Source organism: Chiloscyllium punctatum, chromosome 7 (genome assembly GCF_047496795.1).
Source record: "Chiloscyllium punctatum isolate Juve2018m chromosome 7, sChiPun1.3, whole genome shotgun sequence".
NCBI lineage: Eukaryota > Metazoa > Chordata > Chondrichthyes > Orectolobiformes > Hemiscylliidae > Chiloscyllium > Chiloscyllium punctatum.
This window is the reverse complement of record NC_092745.1, coordinates 73,833,490-73,849,391: the sequence shown is the minus strand read 5'-3', so window position 1 is coordinate 73,849,391 and position 15,902 is coordinate 73,833,490. Positions and strand designations below refer to the sequence as shown.

Sequence of the window (15,902 nt, the reverse complement as noted above, 5' to 3'; positions counted from 1 at the left end):
AGGCAAGAGACTTAAAATGTTGGTTTCAAATCTTTCACAGTGTTAACAAATTTACCCTTAACACTGGAAAGTCCTTAACATGTCCTAATAAAATGACAGCAGCAAGATATGAATTGTCCTTATTTAATCTGCTGTTCATTGGATGATTAATAAATTTCTATCCCAGGACATTAAAATTACAGATTTTCAAAACTTACAGAGCAGCCAGAAGTATAGACTTCTCATGAACTTGGAAAGAAAACAGGAAGAATGACAAGGAACAATTCACCTAGAAATTGAAAAAAAAAATTAAATTTCAATTTGTGTCCATTAAAAATTGCAAGAAATCATCACCTAATTTCTCCTACTAGCCCAACTTTTACCTTTTCAAAGGCATTCACTTATATTTCTTCTATTCAAAATTGACTTAAAGCATTAAATGCTCCTGTCTTTACAGATGAGACCAAACCTGCTGAGTATTTCCAGCACTTTGCTTTGTTTCAGCTTCACAACTGCCAGCAACCCCTGATATTTCTGTGCGAGCTCAGGCCAGCGCTAATTACTGGTCAATACCTAGTTGACAAACAACCCCTGGAAATGTATCATTCCACAGGTGGGATCTGTTCTGCTGTGATTCCCTTTAAACATGGCTGCTGATATCAGAGATACAACTGACAGCAGTTACCAAGTGAAATCTGAAAAAGGCTAACACAATTTTAAATTGTGTACTTTCATTTAATGCAGAAAAGTTGGCTTTACACTGCCTTCCAATTGAGGTAACTTACATTCACTTATGGCACTGGTGAGCAATCCATCCTGAACAGCTAGAATGCAAACTACAGCAGTCAAGCAGCTCATGAAAGATGTCTGAGCAACAGAAGAAAAATCTAGTCTAGGAAACATAGTTGAGGGAAGGTGGGCTGCAAATGATGTGAGACTGTATTATGAGATCCACTGGCTTGGACAATGTCAGTAAGATATTCCATAATTCCCTGCAGCAACTCATACTTATAGCAATAAGGAAGGGCCCTAGGTTAGGAAGGAAGGTCAAATGTATTACCACATTCGCTATAATCTGCTACCTCTTAGATTAAGGTTGAAGCAAGACTTGTTGGCCAGTATCTTGATGATACATCATTGTACAAAAAAGGAGCTTTTAAGATACCTCATATGCTAGAATAATAGTGGTCAAATTATGGTCTGGCTACCATTCACCAGAAGCTTCAGTAGACAGACCTCATCTCATGGTTTCAATTCTCTGCTCATGGACTGTCTATGGGATATTGACCAAACATGTGTCTTGCTCTTTTTTTTTGCTTTTAACAAAAGGGTGTATCAATATTTTGTTTGGAGGCCAGTCTAGCTCAACACCCATCCCAGTATGAAAGGGTTCAAATAAAACAGTCTACTTTTGTTCTTTTACCTGTAGCAAACCACTTGGCAATAATTCCCTCAGTGGCATAATCAAAATCAAAGAAAAATTAAAGACTTGCATTATATAGCTCACTGTTGTAGACTTTAATGTATTTCCATAATTAATCCTTCAGATTTCTCAAAAACATGACACTATAGTTAGTCATTTCATAAGTATAGATTTTAAACAAGATTTTAGGAGAGAATAGTAACATTGTATGAAGTAAATGATTTGAATTGGCTCAAGATTGTTCATAAATAGCTAAAGCTTCAGTACATGTTCAGCATTTCAAGCATTTATGTGCATTTCTGATTCTCCCAAGACCGTCAGCACTTTTAGAATTGTAATGACTCACGAGACGGGTAGAGTTCAAGTTAATTATTGCTGTATTTTGAAACCTTACTCGTGACCAATCAATTTATAAATTCATTGTTAAAAATTTTAAAAAGCAAATACTTTAAATTCCAAGTTACAAGCACATTAAAGCAAATTAATTGAAGTGGAAGTTGTGCTGTCAAGTGAGTTCTTCAATTTTAATTTGTTTTCTCCCCTACTTCTTCTTGCTGCCCTTCCTATATTGAATTTATGTTGTACTTTAGAGCTGGTGGCTGCTCTCTGGAGTCTCAACCAAGCAGTCATTTTTGGCTAAAAAATGTGTGTCGGTGGAGAAACCAATATGGACAGCATCACCACCGAGACCGAGGTTGTCCGCATCCAAGAGGCACATATTCAATAACAGTCAGCAGACAGCAATCCGGAATGGAAACACGAGCTGAATTTTCCCCCAGCTGAAAGGCAATAAAGCCAATTATACAATCCCAACTATTGTCCCAGCAAAGATTAGCTAACTTAGCAGATGAACGCAAGAACCTGGAATCATCCCATCTGTATGACTCAGTATTACACTTAGTAGTGCCTTCAGATGCCAGGTCATCAAGAATAGTGTTGACGTTTTGTTTTAAACTGTGTCTGCAGAGTGCAGCTCACATTCCACAACACATGTTCCCTACCAGCCGCCAAGGGATCTTATAACATGATGGAATCCTGTCATTATCTGTCTTCACTTTCAGACCTCATATACTGAGTTACATTCCCTGAGTAAGTGCCAAACTTACTTAGAAGGTCAAAATCTAAAGGTGAAAATTAAACTTCCTTGTTTGTAGCCTTTACTAAAAATTCTCTCACCGCCCAACAAATTCTGTTTAAATATTTGCAGACAATAAAAATTCAGTCTGAAACTCTTGATAGCAGGATGTATAAATGCACTGCATGAAGCAGCAACACAGAGCAAGAAGAACTTAGCGATAAATTAACTAATCCAGAGCCACAATGGATGTGTCAGCATTCCTTGGATGAGTAAAGGGAAAGATTGAGGCAGCATTTTCATTGCTGATCACTGTCTAGTGATGTTTACTGAAAAGCAAGTAAATGCAAATAATATACTCTTGAGAAATGTAGCATTGGCTAGGCTAGAGGGGAGATATAGCTTATGTAGGGTCTTAAAAGGAGTGGCTAGTGAGATAGTTGTCAAAATGGTTTTAATTTAAAAGGTTCCCTTGATTCAAGGGCAGTCCCATTCGATTGGAAGGTAGTGAATGGAATGCTTTTATTCAAAAAGGGAGGGAGTCAGAAAGCAGGAAACGACTGGCTAATTTGCTTAACACCTGTCACACTGAAAATGCGAGAAACCATTGTTAGTCGAATTATAGCAAGGTACTTGGGATAAATTCAAGGTGATCAGGGAGAGTCAACATGGTTTAGTGAAAGAGAAATCATGTTTCACCAATCCATTGGAATTCTCTGAAGTGGTTATATATACTGTGGTTAAAGAGGAACTTATGGATGTACTGTACTTAGATTTCCAGAAGGCATTTGATAATTTTCCACATCAAAGGTTATTGCAGAAAATGTAAGTTCATAATGTAAGAGGCAACATATTGGCATGGAGAGAAGATTGACTGGCTAACAAGAAGCAGAGAGTAGGCATAAGTGAGTCTTCTTCAAGGTTGGAAAGATGTGTGCTACAGGAATTGGTGCAGGAACCTCAACAAATAATGATTTGTATAAATCACTTGGAGGAAGGGATAGAAGGTTTGCTTGCCAAATTTGCAGATGACATAAAGATAGATAGAAAGGTTGTCGAGGGATATAAGGAGGCTAGAAAAATATATAGACAGATTTATAAGTGGGCAGGTTTGTGGCAAATAATGGGAAAATGTGAAATTGTCCATCTGACAGGAAGAATGAAAAGAAGCATTTAAATCAAAAATAGTGGTAGATTACAAAGTTCTGAGATGCAAAGGGATCTGGGTGTTCTCGTGCATGAATTGCAAAAGGTTAGTGTGCAGGTCGAGCAAGTAATTTAGAAAGTTAATAGAATGTTACCATTTATTATGAGGGAAAATAAATACAAAAGTAGGGAGGTTATGCTTCAGGAAAGATGTAAATATACTGGAGGGAGTTCAGAGAAACTTTACCAGAGTGATAGTTGTAATGAGCGAGTTATCTTAGAGAAAAAGTTGGATAGGATCAGCATGGACTCTGGAAGAGTAAGAAGTGACTTGATTGAAACACAAAAGAGCTTGAGAGGTCTTGACATGGTAGAAGTGGAAAGGATGTTTCTTCTAATGGGAGAATTGAGAACTAGAGGTCACTGGTTTAAAAATCAGGGGTTGTCATTTGGAATAGAGAGTAGGCTTTTTTCCCCCCATTTTAGAAGGTTGAGTATCTTTGGAACGCTCAGATAGAAGGATAACAAATTCAGTCCTTAAATACTTTGAAAGCAGAGTAGATAAATTCTTCTAAAGCCAGAGGTGAAAGTTATATGAGAATGCAGATTTGAGGATACAATCTAATCAGACATGATTTTATTGAAGGCTCAATGGCCTAGGTCTGCTGTTAATTTGTGTTTATATGTGATACCAACATTTTGGTGTCTCAATTAAGTGCCTATTTTTTCAAGCAAGAATCAAAGAAGAGAGTGTTAACAGACTATTTAACAGCAGGATAGTAGGAATTAAAAACACAGATCTACCCGATTCAGACATTCACACATCCATTGAGTCACACAGCGTGAAACAGACCCTTTAGTCCAACTTGTCTGCTCTGGTATCCTAAACTGCTCTGGTCCCATTTTCCAGCATTTGGCACATATCGCTTTAAATCCTTCCTATTCATGTACCCATCAGATTCATTTTAAATATTATAATTGTATCCGTCTCCACTACCTCTTCTGGTAGCTCATTCCACACGTGCATCACCCTCTGTGTGACCAGGTTGTCCCTGAGGTCCCTTTTAAATCTTTCCCCTCCCACCTTAAATCTATGCCCTCTAGTTTTGGACTCCCCTACCCTGGGGAAAAAAACCCGGCTATTTATCCAATCTGTGCCCCCCTTGATTTTATAAACCTCTATAATGTCACCCCTCAGTCTCTGAACTCCAGGGAAAATAGCCCCAGCATATTCAGCTTCTCTCTATAGCTCAAACCCTCCAACCCAGGCAACATCCTTGTAAATCTTTTCTGACCCCTCTCAAATTAAACATCTTTCCTACAGCAGGGAGACCATAGAGTCATAGAGATGTACAGCATGGAAACCTGTCCATGACAACCAAATATCCCAACCCACTCTAGTCCCAACTGCCAGCAACCAACCCCATATCCCTCCAAACAATGGTGTTAAGTAAATTCAGGATATTTTGTCTCTACTATTGCTCAGTAGTGACCACAGTACATTGATTCAAGGGATGTTCATCATTAATCTAGTTCAGGTACACTAAAAAAACTGAGCTGCAGGAAAGCTCCTTCTAAAAAAAAAAATTACATGCAATAAACATCAATGTATGCTAAACAAAATGAATTAAAGACCTACCAGTGCAAGTTTGAACCCCTTTAGCGAGGGATTAATTGTCAGCTTTATGCATGAAGGCAACAATGTCAAAAGAGTGGCAGCAAAACTGATGAAAGAAAACAATGTTGTTAAACAATATACGTGTAAAACTGTACACGTGAAATACAAAATAAAGCAATAAAACTTCCTCATTCACTTTAGAATTCATTAAAGTATGAAGTACTCGCTTATCTCAAAACATCCTCTTTCTTTTCAGAAAGGCCCCCATGTCAGAACACTGTTTCGACAAGGAAATCAGTTCAGGAGAATCACCAATTGGTTATCTGTGTGACATTGAATGCTAACCCACCTATATTCAACTATTTTAAAAGTGAGAGAATCCATAGTGAGAGAGCTACAGCACGATACCACGCTAGAAATCATTCTGAACAAAATCCCTTGGAAATATTAATAATGTCCACGCACTTCACTTAAGCAACTGATTAGAGTTAAAATAAAATGTGTTTTTTCTCAATGTTTGAACTTCAAAAGATTTGGAATGACAGTTTGGGGAATAAGAATGTAGCAAAGCTCTGGTCCATGGAACTAGAGATCACTTTTTAAAAGTCCCACCTCCCCCCTCCATTTAGAACACAGAGTAGGCAGTTTTTTACCTCCTTCAGAGGAATGCATATCTTTGGAACTCAGAGGGAAAAGATGATCAATTTAGACCCTTTAAATATTTTGAAAGAAGAGATAGATAAATTCGTCAAAGCCAAGGGGTGAAAGGTTATTGCAGTATGTGGGAATGCAGATTTGAGGTTACAATCTGATCAGAAATGATCTTATTGAAGGCTCAATGGCCTCGGTCTGAGGAGGAGTTATTTCTGTCAAATGGTCATGAATCTGTGGAATTCACTGTCCCAGAGTGCAGTGATCATCTGGACACTGAAAAAATTTGAGAAGGAGATGGATATATTTTTAACTTAGTAATGGGTGAAAGGGTTTTGGGGACAGGCAGGCAAGTGGAACTGATGCAGAGGTGTGCCATGATCATTTTGAACAGCAGAGTAATCTTAAAGGGCTGAACTAACTACACCTACTCATAGTTTAGAATCTGCTGAGAACATAAACTATCTGTGCACCATTCTTCTCTTAAGCTTCTGATGATGTTCTTCAGTTCCAGATTTAATGGCCATTTATCCAGCCACAGAAGTATCTTGAATAATAATTTTCCAAAATCTCCAGATTGAGCCTCACCACTCCAACCTCTCCTTGTACCTGAAATGCCTGCATCGAGTATCAGTTTGGTTGCCTTTTTCTCAAATACCAAAATCTGGATATCTTCATTGCGACCAGAAATGCACATACTACTCCAGGTATCATTGTAGTTGTGACTTGTGAAGGTTCTTGGGATGTACTTAATCTTTCTGGCTATATCAAGATCCAGTGGACTATCTTTCCCATTCTGGCACATTGGTGTTTATATCATTAACACCAATATCACAATGTCCCCAAATACATCACATGCTGTGTTTTGTAACCTGGAATTTTATTTTACATTCCTGTTTATTTCCCTTTATTCATCAGAACTCACCACCTCTCCATCTTTAAATGCAAATGTCCCTTAAAAACCCACCTCTTGTTTTTACTCTTGATTTTTTAAAACCGTTCAGATCACCTGCAAACTTGGTAGCTTTGTAAGATAGACATGTCATACTGGCCAGAATTTAAAGTTGGCAATGGGGCCCTTGCCTAGCAATGGGATAACCGGTTGGAGCCTTTCTCCAGGAGGCCCAAATACTATTTCAGGTAATTGGATGCTTACCCAGACAGTGTTGGGCCACCCAACTGCTGGATGGAAACCACGTCCGGGATCTGGTCAATCACAAGGTGGTGGTATGACTGGGGGCGGTAATCCCCATCTGTCTTAAGATGCCCTCCAACGCATCTCGTCCACATCCTGCACCTCCGCCCTCAGACCCTACCCCTCCAACTGTAACAAGGACAGAACACCCCTGGTGCTCACCTTCCACTCTACCAACCTTCGCATAAACCAAATCATCCGCCGACATTTCCGCTACCTCCAAAAAGACCCCACCACCAGGGATATATTTCCCTCACTACCCCTTTCCGCCTTCCACAAAGACCGTTCCCTCTGTGGCTACCTGGTCAGGTCCACGCCCCACTACAACCCACCCTCCAATCCTGGCACTTTCCCCTGCCACCGCAGGAACTGTAAAACCTGCACCCACACCTCCTCCCTCACCTCTATCCAAGGCCCTAAAGGAGCCTTCCACATCCAAAGTTTTACCTGCACATCCACTAATATCATTTATTGTATCCATTGCTCCCAATGCGGTCTCCTCTACACTGGGGAGACTGGGCGCCTCCTAGCAGAGCGCTTTAGGGAACATCTCCAGGACACCCGTACTAATCAACCACACCGCCCGTGGCCCAACATTTCAACTCCCCCTCCCACTCTGCCGAGGACAGGGAGGTCCTGGGCCTCCTTTACTGCCGCTCCCTCACCACCAGATGCCTGGAGGAAGAACGCCTCATCTTCCGCCTCAGAATACTTCAACCCCAGGGCATCAATGTGGAATTCAACAGTTTCCTTATTTCCCCTTCCCCCACCTCACCCTAGTTCCAAACTTCCAGCTCAGCCCTGTCCCCATGACTTGTCCGGACTTGTCCTACCTGCCTATCTCCTTTTCCACCTATCCACTCCACCCTCTCCTCCCTGACCTATCACCTTCATCCCCTCCCCCACTCACCCATTGTATTCTATGCTACTTTCTTCCCACCCCCACCCTCCTCTAGCTTATCTCTCCACGCTTCAGGCTCACTGCCTTCATTCGGGCTTTTGCCCGAAATGTCAATTTCGCTGCTCCTTGGATGCTGCCTGAACTGCTGTGCTCTTCCAGCACCACTAATCCAGAGTCTTACAATGGGGCCTACCACAAGGATTGCTGGTGGAACCCCTAAACAGAGGTGAGTGCACCAGCAAGATAGGGAACAGAGGTTGTGATGTGGGGGCGGGAAGAGTTTGGTCCGAAGCAAGGTAGGGAAATGCTCCCTGGCTGGGACCTTCGATTGAGCAGAGTCCATGAATGAATGAACACCATCCCCCTCCCCAAATAGGCTGCTGAAAAACTCAGAATGGTTTGCTAGGCAGTCTTGCCAATTGTGAACCACTGCCTAGTGCTGGTTGAATACCAGCAGTAGTGGATTAATACCTTTAAGTGGGTATTTATGGGCTTCAACTAAGTTTTGAACATGGACACTGCCTGCAAGCCTGCCTGCCTGCCTTTGATTTGTTCAGAGGATTTGGAGATCAGCGTGTATGTCCTTACTCAATCACATTGCCAACCCACCTGAGGAGAGTTGGGGGCATTATGTTTTGCCAGATCAGTACAAAGCATTTTAGCGTCAGGTGTAAACTGGATTGATGCAGATTAAATGTTCTGTAACAGTCTGCCTTAACTCTAACCCCAAAAAACAGCATCAAGCACCACTGTGACAATTTACTATCTTATGGTAGTGAGAGATTACTAGTTTAGTTGTAATTTATCTTGAATTATGGGCAATTTAGTGCTGTAAACCTACGTCCAGTAGAAACAATAATGCAGCTCCCCAGTAACCTTCTTTCCAGTAGAAAAACACATATCCCTTTTGGTAGAATTTAATTCTCTAGTCCACAAGAGAAAATACATGCAAGATGAAATTCCCAACAAACAAAAGATAAAGTTTAGCTTATTACAGCATTTTTCAAAAAACTCTCGTGAAGCTTCTAGATCTCAAGTACTGACAATGCATTATGTACCTCCAAGCTGCCATTCTTTGTGTTGAGTGTGTATCAAGTGCAATCTGTCTCCACCTACCATTGACAAGTCTGCACTTTTCACCAGAAGTCAATAGTTAGATAATCTCCTCAGTTGAAAAAGGCATTGAGGTCAATTGCAATGTCCCCAAAGTCACAACAGCTGTGATCAGCTAACTTAAACACATCAAGGGTCACAGCTTCTTAGTCCAAATGTCTCAGCACTACAGGAGGCAGCATATTCACCTGCTGAGTTATTGCAAGCGCTTCAAATGACTAAATTTAGAATCACTTGCAGTGAACCGCACTTTTAGATGGAACATACACTACACAAATTTGCCATCCAAGTCATTAAGTTTACTGTGCATATAAAGTATAAGAATTTATAGATTATTGTGAATATTAAATGTGCATACAAGATAAATGAGTAGGTTGTGGTAAATGTTATGTTTAATGTGTGCTGTAGTCCTGGCTTAGTTGTGAGAAAAATAATAGCGTTCAGATATTTTTTCCTTCTAATAAATACATACTTGCTGTAAATTATTATTCCTTTTGGTTTTTCTTTCTCGGCCAGCCTGTCTGGAATCTCATCCTGAAACCAATTTGGGGGTGGAGGAGAATTAGAATAAACTACATTTCAACCTCTTGTCCATGTATATTATTCATTTACAAGATGTCAGTGTCACAGGCTCAGATACAAGTTTTGTCCATTCCCAATTGCTTGAAAGGGTGATGGTGATTTGCTGTGTTGAACTTTAGTAGTCCATGTGCTGTTGGTACACCTACAGTGTTGTTAGGGAGGGAGTTACAGGATGACAGCAAAGGAATGATGGTATAATTCCAAGTCAGGGTGGTGTGAGACTTGGAGAACTTGCAGGGTATTCCTGTGGATCTGCTGCCCTCATGCTGTTAGATGCTACTGGATGCGGATTTGGAAGATGTTGCCTAAGAAGCCAGAGAGAGTTTTTGCAGTGTATCTTGTCGATGTTGTTATTGTATCCCAGTGGTGGAAGGAGTGAATGTTGAAGGTGTCAGATGAGTACCAATTAATTAGGCTGCTGTGACCTGCAAGGCATCAAGCTTCTTCAGTGTGGTTGGAGACATCACTCATTATAAGGCAAGTGGAGAATACTCCATCACACTCATTCGTTTTCAGTATCTGCAGTATTTTCCTTTTATCAGATGAGATTGGTTGATTGTGGGATTACTTTGTTCTGTCTACTGCACGCTGTTTACACTATTCGGCATGCTGATCATTCTGTGCAGCTTTTTTAGTTTCACACCTCCTTCAGGTGTGCTTAGACCTGGTCCTGGCATGTCCTGCACTCTTGATTAAAAGTGGGTTGATCTCCTGACTTGATGGCAATGTTAGGGTAGTGGATATGTGGGGTGAACAGCTTAGATTGTTGTGCAATGCAGCTCTGCTGCCACGGATTGCCCGAAGCACATCACAGATGTTCAGTACGGAGTTGCTAGGTCTGCTCAAATCTTGACCAGTCTGTGCAATAGTTCTCTCAGTTTGAGCAAAAGCCCCCCGCCCCCTCCCCAACAAGAGATTAATAACAATAATAACAAAGACTTTGCACTGTCAACAGTGCTCTGTTGTCAGTTCTTAATGGAATTAGGCAAGACACATGGTCTGTCCAGTTACATTCCTTTTATCAGACATTTTAGGGGTTAGATAGAATGAAGTGGCTTGCATGGCCACTTGAGGGCATTTAAGAATCAAATATGTTGCTGATGACTTTCCTTCTCTAAAGGCCATTAGTGAACCAGGCAGCTTTTAATTATAATTAACAACGGTTTCCTGGTCACTATTAGTCTAGCGTTTAATTCTAGATTTAGTAATTGAATTCAAATTTTACCAAATACAATGGTGAGATTCAAATCCATGCCCCAGAGATTTGCCTGGCCTCATGGATGACTAGTGCAGTCAGATTACCACTACACCACCTTCAATGCATCTTAGGTAAACTGATAAACCACTTAAAATGTAAGTTTGCTCACTGAGCTGGAAGGTTTGTTTTCAGACGTTTCATCACCATACTAGGTAACATCATCAGTGAGCCTCTGGTGAAGCGCTGGTGGTGTGTCCCGCTTTCGATTTATATGTTTAGGTTTCTTTGGGTGGGTGATATCATTTCCAGTTGTTTTTCTCCGGAGGATGGTAGATGGGGTCCAAATTGATGTGTTTATTGATAGAGTTCCGTTTGGAATGGTATGCTTCAAGGAATTCTCATGTGTCTCTCTGCTTGGCTTGTCTTGGAATGGATGCATTGTCCCAGTCAAAGTGGTATCCTTCTTTGTCTGTATGCTGGCCACCAGGATATATGAACATCAACTAGCCTCAAAAAGACATGACCCACTAGCATTCGTATCACGACAAATAGACAAAGAAGAACACCAGTTTGACTGGGACACCACATCTATCCTAGGATGAGCCAAACAGAGACACGCATGAGAATTCCTTGAAGCATGGCATTCCAACCGGAATTCTATCAATAATTTTAACTTTCCAAACATCGACTGGGACTGCCATGGTGTTAAAGGTTTAGATGGAGAGGAATTTCTTAGGTGTGTACAAGACAATTTTCTGATTCAGTATGCGGATGTACCTACTAGAGAAGGTGCAAAACATGACCTACTCTTGGGAAATAAGGCAGGGCAGGTGACTGAGGTGTCAGTGGGGGAGCACTTTGGGGCCAGCGACCACAATTCTATTTGTTTTAAAATAGTGATGGAAAAGGATAGACCAGATCTAAAAGTTGAAGTTCTAAATTGGATAAAAGCCAATTTTGACAGTATTAGGCAAGAACTTTCGAAAGCTGATTGGAGGCAGATGTTCGCAGGTAAAGGGACGGCTGGAAAATGGGAAGCCTTCAGAAATGAGATAACAAGAATCCAGAGAAAGTATATTCCTGTCAGAGTAAAAGGGAAGACTGGTAGGTATAGGGAATGCTGGATGACTAAACAAATTGAGGGTTTGGTTAAGAAAAAGAAGGAAGCATATGTCAGGTACAGACAGGACAGATCGAGTGAATCCTTAGAAGATTATCAAGAAAGTAGGAGTATACTTAAGAGGGAAATCAGGAGGGCAAAAAGGGGACATGAGATAGCTTTGGCAAATAGAGTTAAGGAGAATCCAAAGGGTTTTTACAAATATATTAAGGACAACAGGGTAACTAGGGAGAGAATAGGGCCCCTCAAAGATCAACAAGGCGGCCTTTGTATGGAGCCACAGAAAATACGGGAGATACTAAATGAATATTTTGCATCAGTATTTACTGTGGAAAAGGATATGGAAGATATAGACTGTAGGGAAATAGATAGTGACATCTTGCAAAATGTCCAGATTACAGAGGAGCAAGTGCTGGATGTCTTGAAACGGTTAAAGGTGGATAAATCCCCAGGACCTGATCAGGTGTACCCTAGAACTCTGTGGGAAGTTAGAGAAGTGATTGCTGGGCCTCTTGCTGAGATATTTGTATCATCGATAGTTACAGGTGAGGTGCCGGAAGACTGGAGGTTGGCAAACGTGGTGCCACTGTTTAAGAAGGGGGGTAAAGACAAGTCAGGGAACTATAGACCGGTGAGCCTGACCTCGGTGGTGGGCAAGATGTTGCAGGGAATCCTGAGGGACAGGATGTACATGTATTTGGAAAGGCAAGGACTGATTCGGGATATGGCTTTGTGCATGTCTCACAAACTTGACTGAGTTTTTTGAAGAAGTAACTAAGAAGATTGATGAGGGCAGGGCAGTAGATGTGATCTACATGGACTTCAGTAAGGCGTTTGACAAGGTTCCCCATGGGAGACTGATTAGCAAGGTTAGATCTCATGGAATATAGGGAGAAATAGCCATTTGGATACAGAACTGGCTCAAAGGTAGAAGACAGAGGGTGGTGGTGGAGGATTGTTTTTCAGACTGGAGGTCTGTGACCAGCGGAGTGCCACAAGGATTGGTGCTGGGCCCTCTACTTTTTGTCATTTACATAAATGATTTGGATGCAAGCATAAGAGGTACAGTTAGTAAGTTTGCAGATGACACCAAAATTGGAGGTGTAGTGGACAGCAAAGAGGGTTACCTCAGATTACAACAGGATCTGGACCAGATGGGCCAATGGGCTGAGAAGTGGCAGATGGAGTTTAATTCAGATAAAATGAGAGGTGCTGCATTTTGGGAAATCAAATCTGAGCAGGACTTCTACACTTAATGGTAAGGTCCTAGGGAGTGTTGCTGAACAAAGAGACCTTGGAGAGCAGGTTCATAGCTCCTTGAAAGTGGAGTCACAGGTAGATAGGATAGTGAAGAAGGTGTTTGGTATGCTTTCCTTTATTGGTCAGAGTATTGAGTACAGCAGTTGGGAGGTCATGTTGCGGCTGTACAGGACATTGGTTAGGCCACTGTTGGAATATTGCATGCAATTCTGGTCTCCTTCCTATCGGAAAGATGCTGTGAAACTTGAAAGGATTCAGAAAAGATTTACAAGGATGTTGCCAGGGTTGGAGGATCTGAGCTATAGGGAGAGGCTGAACAGGCTGGGGCTGTGTTCCCTGGAGCGTCTGAGGCTGAAGGGTGACCTTATAGAGGTTTACAAAATTATGAGGGGCATGGATAGGATAAATAGACAAAGTCTTTTCCCTGGGGTCGGGGAGTCCAGAACTGGAGGACATAGGTTTAGGGTGAGCGGGGAAAGATATAAAAGAGACCTAAGGGGCAACGTTTTCACACAGAGGGTGGTACGTGTATGGAATGAGCTGCCAGAGGAAGTGGTGGAGGCTGGTACAATTGCAGCATTTAAGAGGCATTTGGATGGGTATATGAATAGGAAGGATTTGGAGGGATATGGGCCAGGTGCTGGGAGGTGGAACTAGATTGGGTTGCGATATCTGATCGGTGTGGATAGGTTGGACCGAAGGGTCTGTTTCCATGCTGCACATCTCTATGACTCTAAACACATCGATTTGGACCCATCTATCGTTCTCTGAGAAAAAGAACCAGAAATGATATCACCCACCCAAAGAAACCTAAACACAAATAGAAAGCTGGACATACCACCAGTGCTTCACTGGAAGCTTACTGATATTATCGAGTATGACGACAATACATTTGAAAACAAACCTTCCAGCTCAGCGAACAAACTTACATCTAGAACCTCAATCTGAACTACAAACCTTTTCAAAAATCGCTACTTAAGAGTTCCAGAATTCTGACCCACCAACCAAGAGGGAATGAAAATATAGATCCATGTCAGGATGGGGTGAACTTGGACAGAAATGTGCAGATGCTGGTATTCTCATGCACTTGTTGTCCTTGTTCTTTCCAGGAGTGTCATGAGTTTTGGAGGTGCTGTTGTAGAAGCCTTGGTGAGTTACTGTTGTCCATCTAGTGACTGGATATACTGCTGCTGTTGTTGTGGAGGGGATTGATGCTTAAAGTGGTGAATAGGATTTCAATTAAATAGGCTTTGTCCTGGAGGATGGTGTGCTTCATATGTTGTTCAAGCAGCACTCATGCAGAGAATCAAGTATTCCAACACACTCCTAACTTGTGCCTAGTAAATGGGGGATAGGAGTAGGGCATCAGGAAATGAGTTTTCTAGTATTGAACATACTTTCTGATCTGCTCTTGTAATGGTATTTACCCAGTTAAGTTTTGGCTAAATTGTCACCCCTAGGATGTTTATGGTGGAGGATTCAGCAATGGTAATGTCACTGAATATCACCGTGAGGTGATTAGATTTTCTCTGGTTAGTGGTTGTCGTTGCTTGGCATTTGTGGGTCATAGAAATGTACAGCACCGAAACAGACCCTTCGGTCCAACTCGTCCATGTCAACCAGATATCCTAAATTAATCCAGTCCCATTTGCCAGCACTTGGCCCATATTCCTCTCAACCCTTCCTATTCGTATACCCATCCAGATGCCTTTTAAATGTTGTAATTGTACCACCCTTCACCACTTCCTCTGGCAGCTCATTCCATAGACACACCACCTTCTGCATGAAAAAGTCACCCCTTAGGTCCCTTTAAAGTCTTTCCCTTCTCACCCTAAACCTATGCCCTCTAGTTTGTTGTTAATCATCAGCCCGAACCTGAATGGTGTCCTGGGCTTGTTGCACCTGGGCACAGACATCTGACCAAACAGGAAATGTCATCGAGGAAGCAGATACGTGTACCTAGGATTTGAGTTGAAGGAGGACACCAGTTTGACTGTGACTAAACAGGATCAAATCTTGCAGTGATATCCTAGGGTTGAGATGACTGGACTCCCACAACCAACTTAATTTCTGCTAGGCCTGACTACTGCCAACAAAGACCTTTCCTCTCATTCTCACTGGTTTTAATTTTACCAACCTCCTTGGTGTCACACTGACTGCTGGTGCTGCCTGAATATCAATGCAATCACTCTCAATGTACTTCTGGAATTCAGCTCATATTTATGTTGGGACCAAAGATGTAATAAGGTCTAGAGCAAGAGATCCTAGCAAAACCAAACTGAGCAGGTTACTAGTGAGTAAATACCATTCGATAGCACTACCTCTTTCTTTTTATATATTTACAAGAAGCTCTTTATATGATTTATTTTATATTATTGATAGTTTAGCCTCAATGTTTATTTTTTTCCACCTTTCTTATTTATTTGGTCACCTTTTGCAGAATTTTAAAACTTTCCAATCCACTAGCTTACCACTATTATACATTTTTACAATTTGACACTATCCTTAATTTCCGTGGTTAACCTTGGTCATTTTATCCCGTGCTGAGAATCCTCTTCCTCACTGGGGTATATCTTTGTTGTGAACCATGAACTACTGTTTGGCATTGTTCAACAACTATTTTTTCTGCTAAACCCCTTTC

The 15,902-nt window shown here is 41.4% G+C and overlaps 1 protein-coding gene across 2 annotated transcripts in view; it reads right to left on the bottom strand.

Annotated features, from left to right (window-relative positions):
* Positions 1-15,902, bottom strand: part of alg6 (ALG6 alpha-1,3-glucosyltransferase) — a 59,479-nt gene that overhangs the window by 13,081 nt on the left and 30,496 nt on the right. For both annotated transcript variants that reach the window (XM_072574039.1, XM_072574040.1), the window contains exons 10-11: positions 5,263-5,347; positions 198-268 (exon numbers count right to left, since the gene is read on the bottom strand). In XM_072574039.1, the coding sequence (XP_072430140.1) occupies positions 198-268; positions 5,263-5,347 (156 nt within the window). The remainder of the gene's footprint in view (positions 1-197; positions 269-5,262; positions 5,348-15,902) is intronic.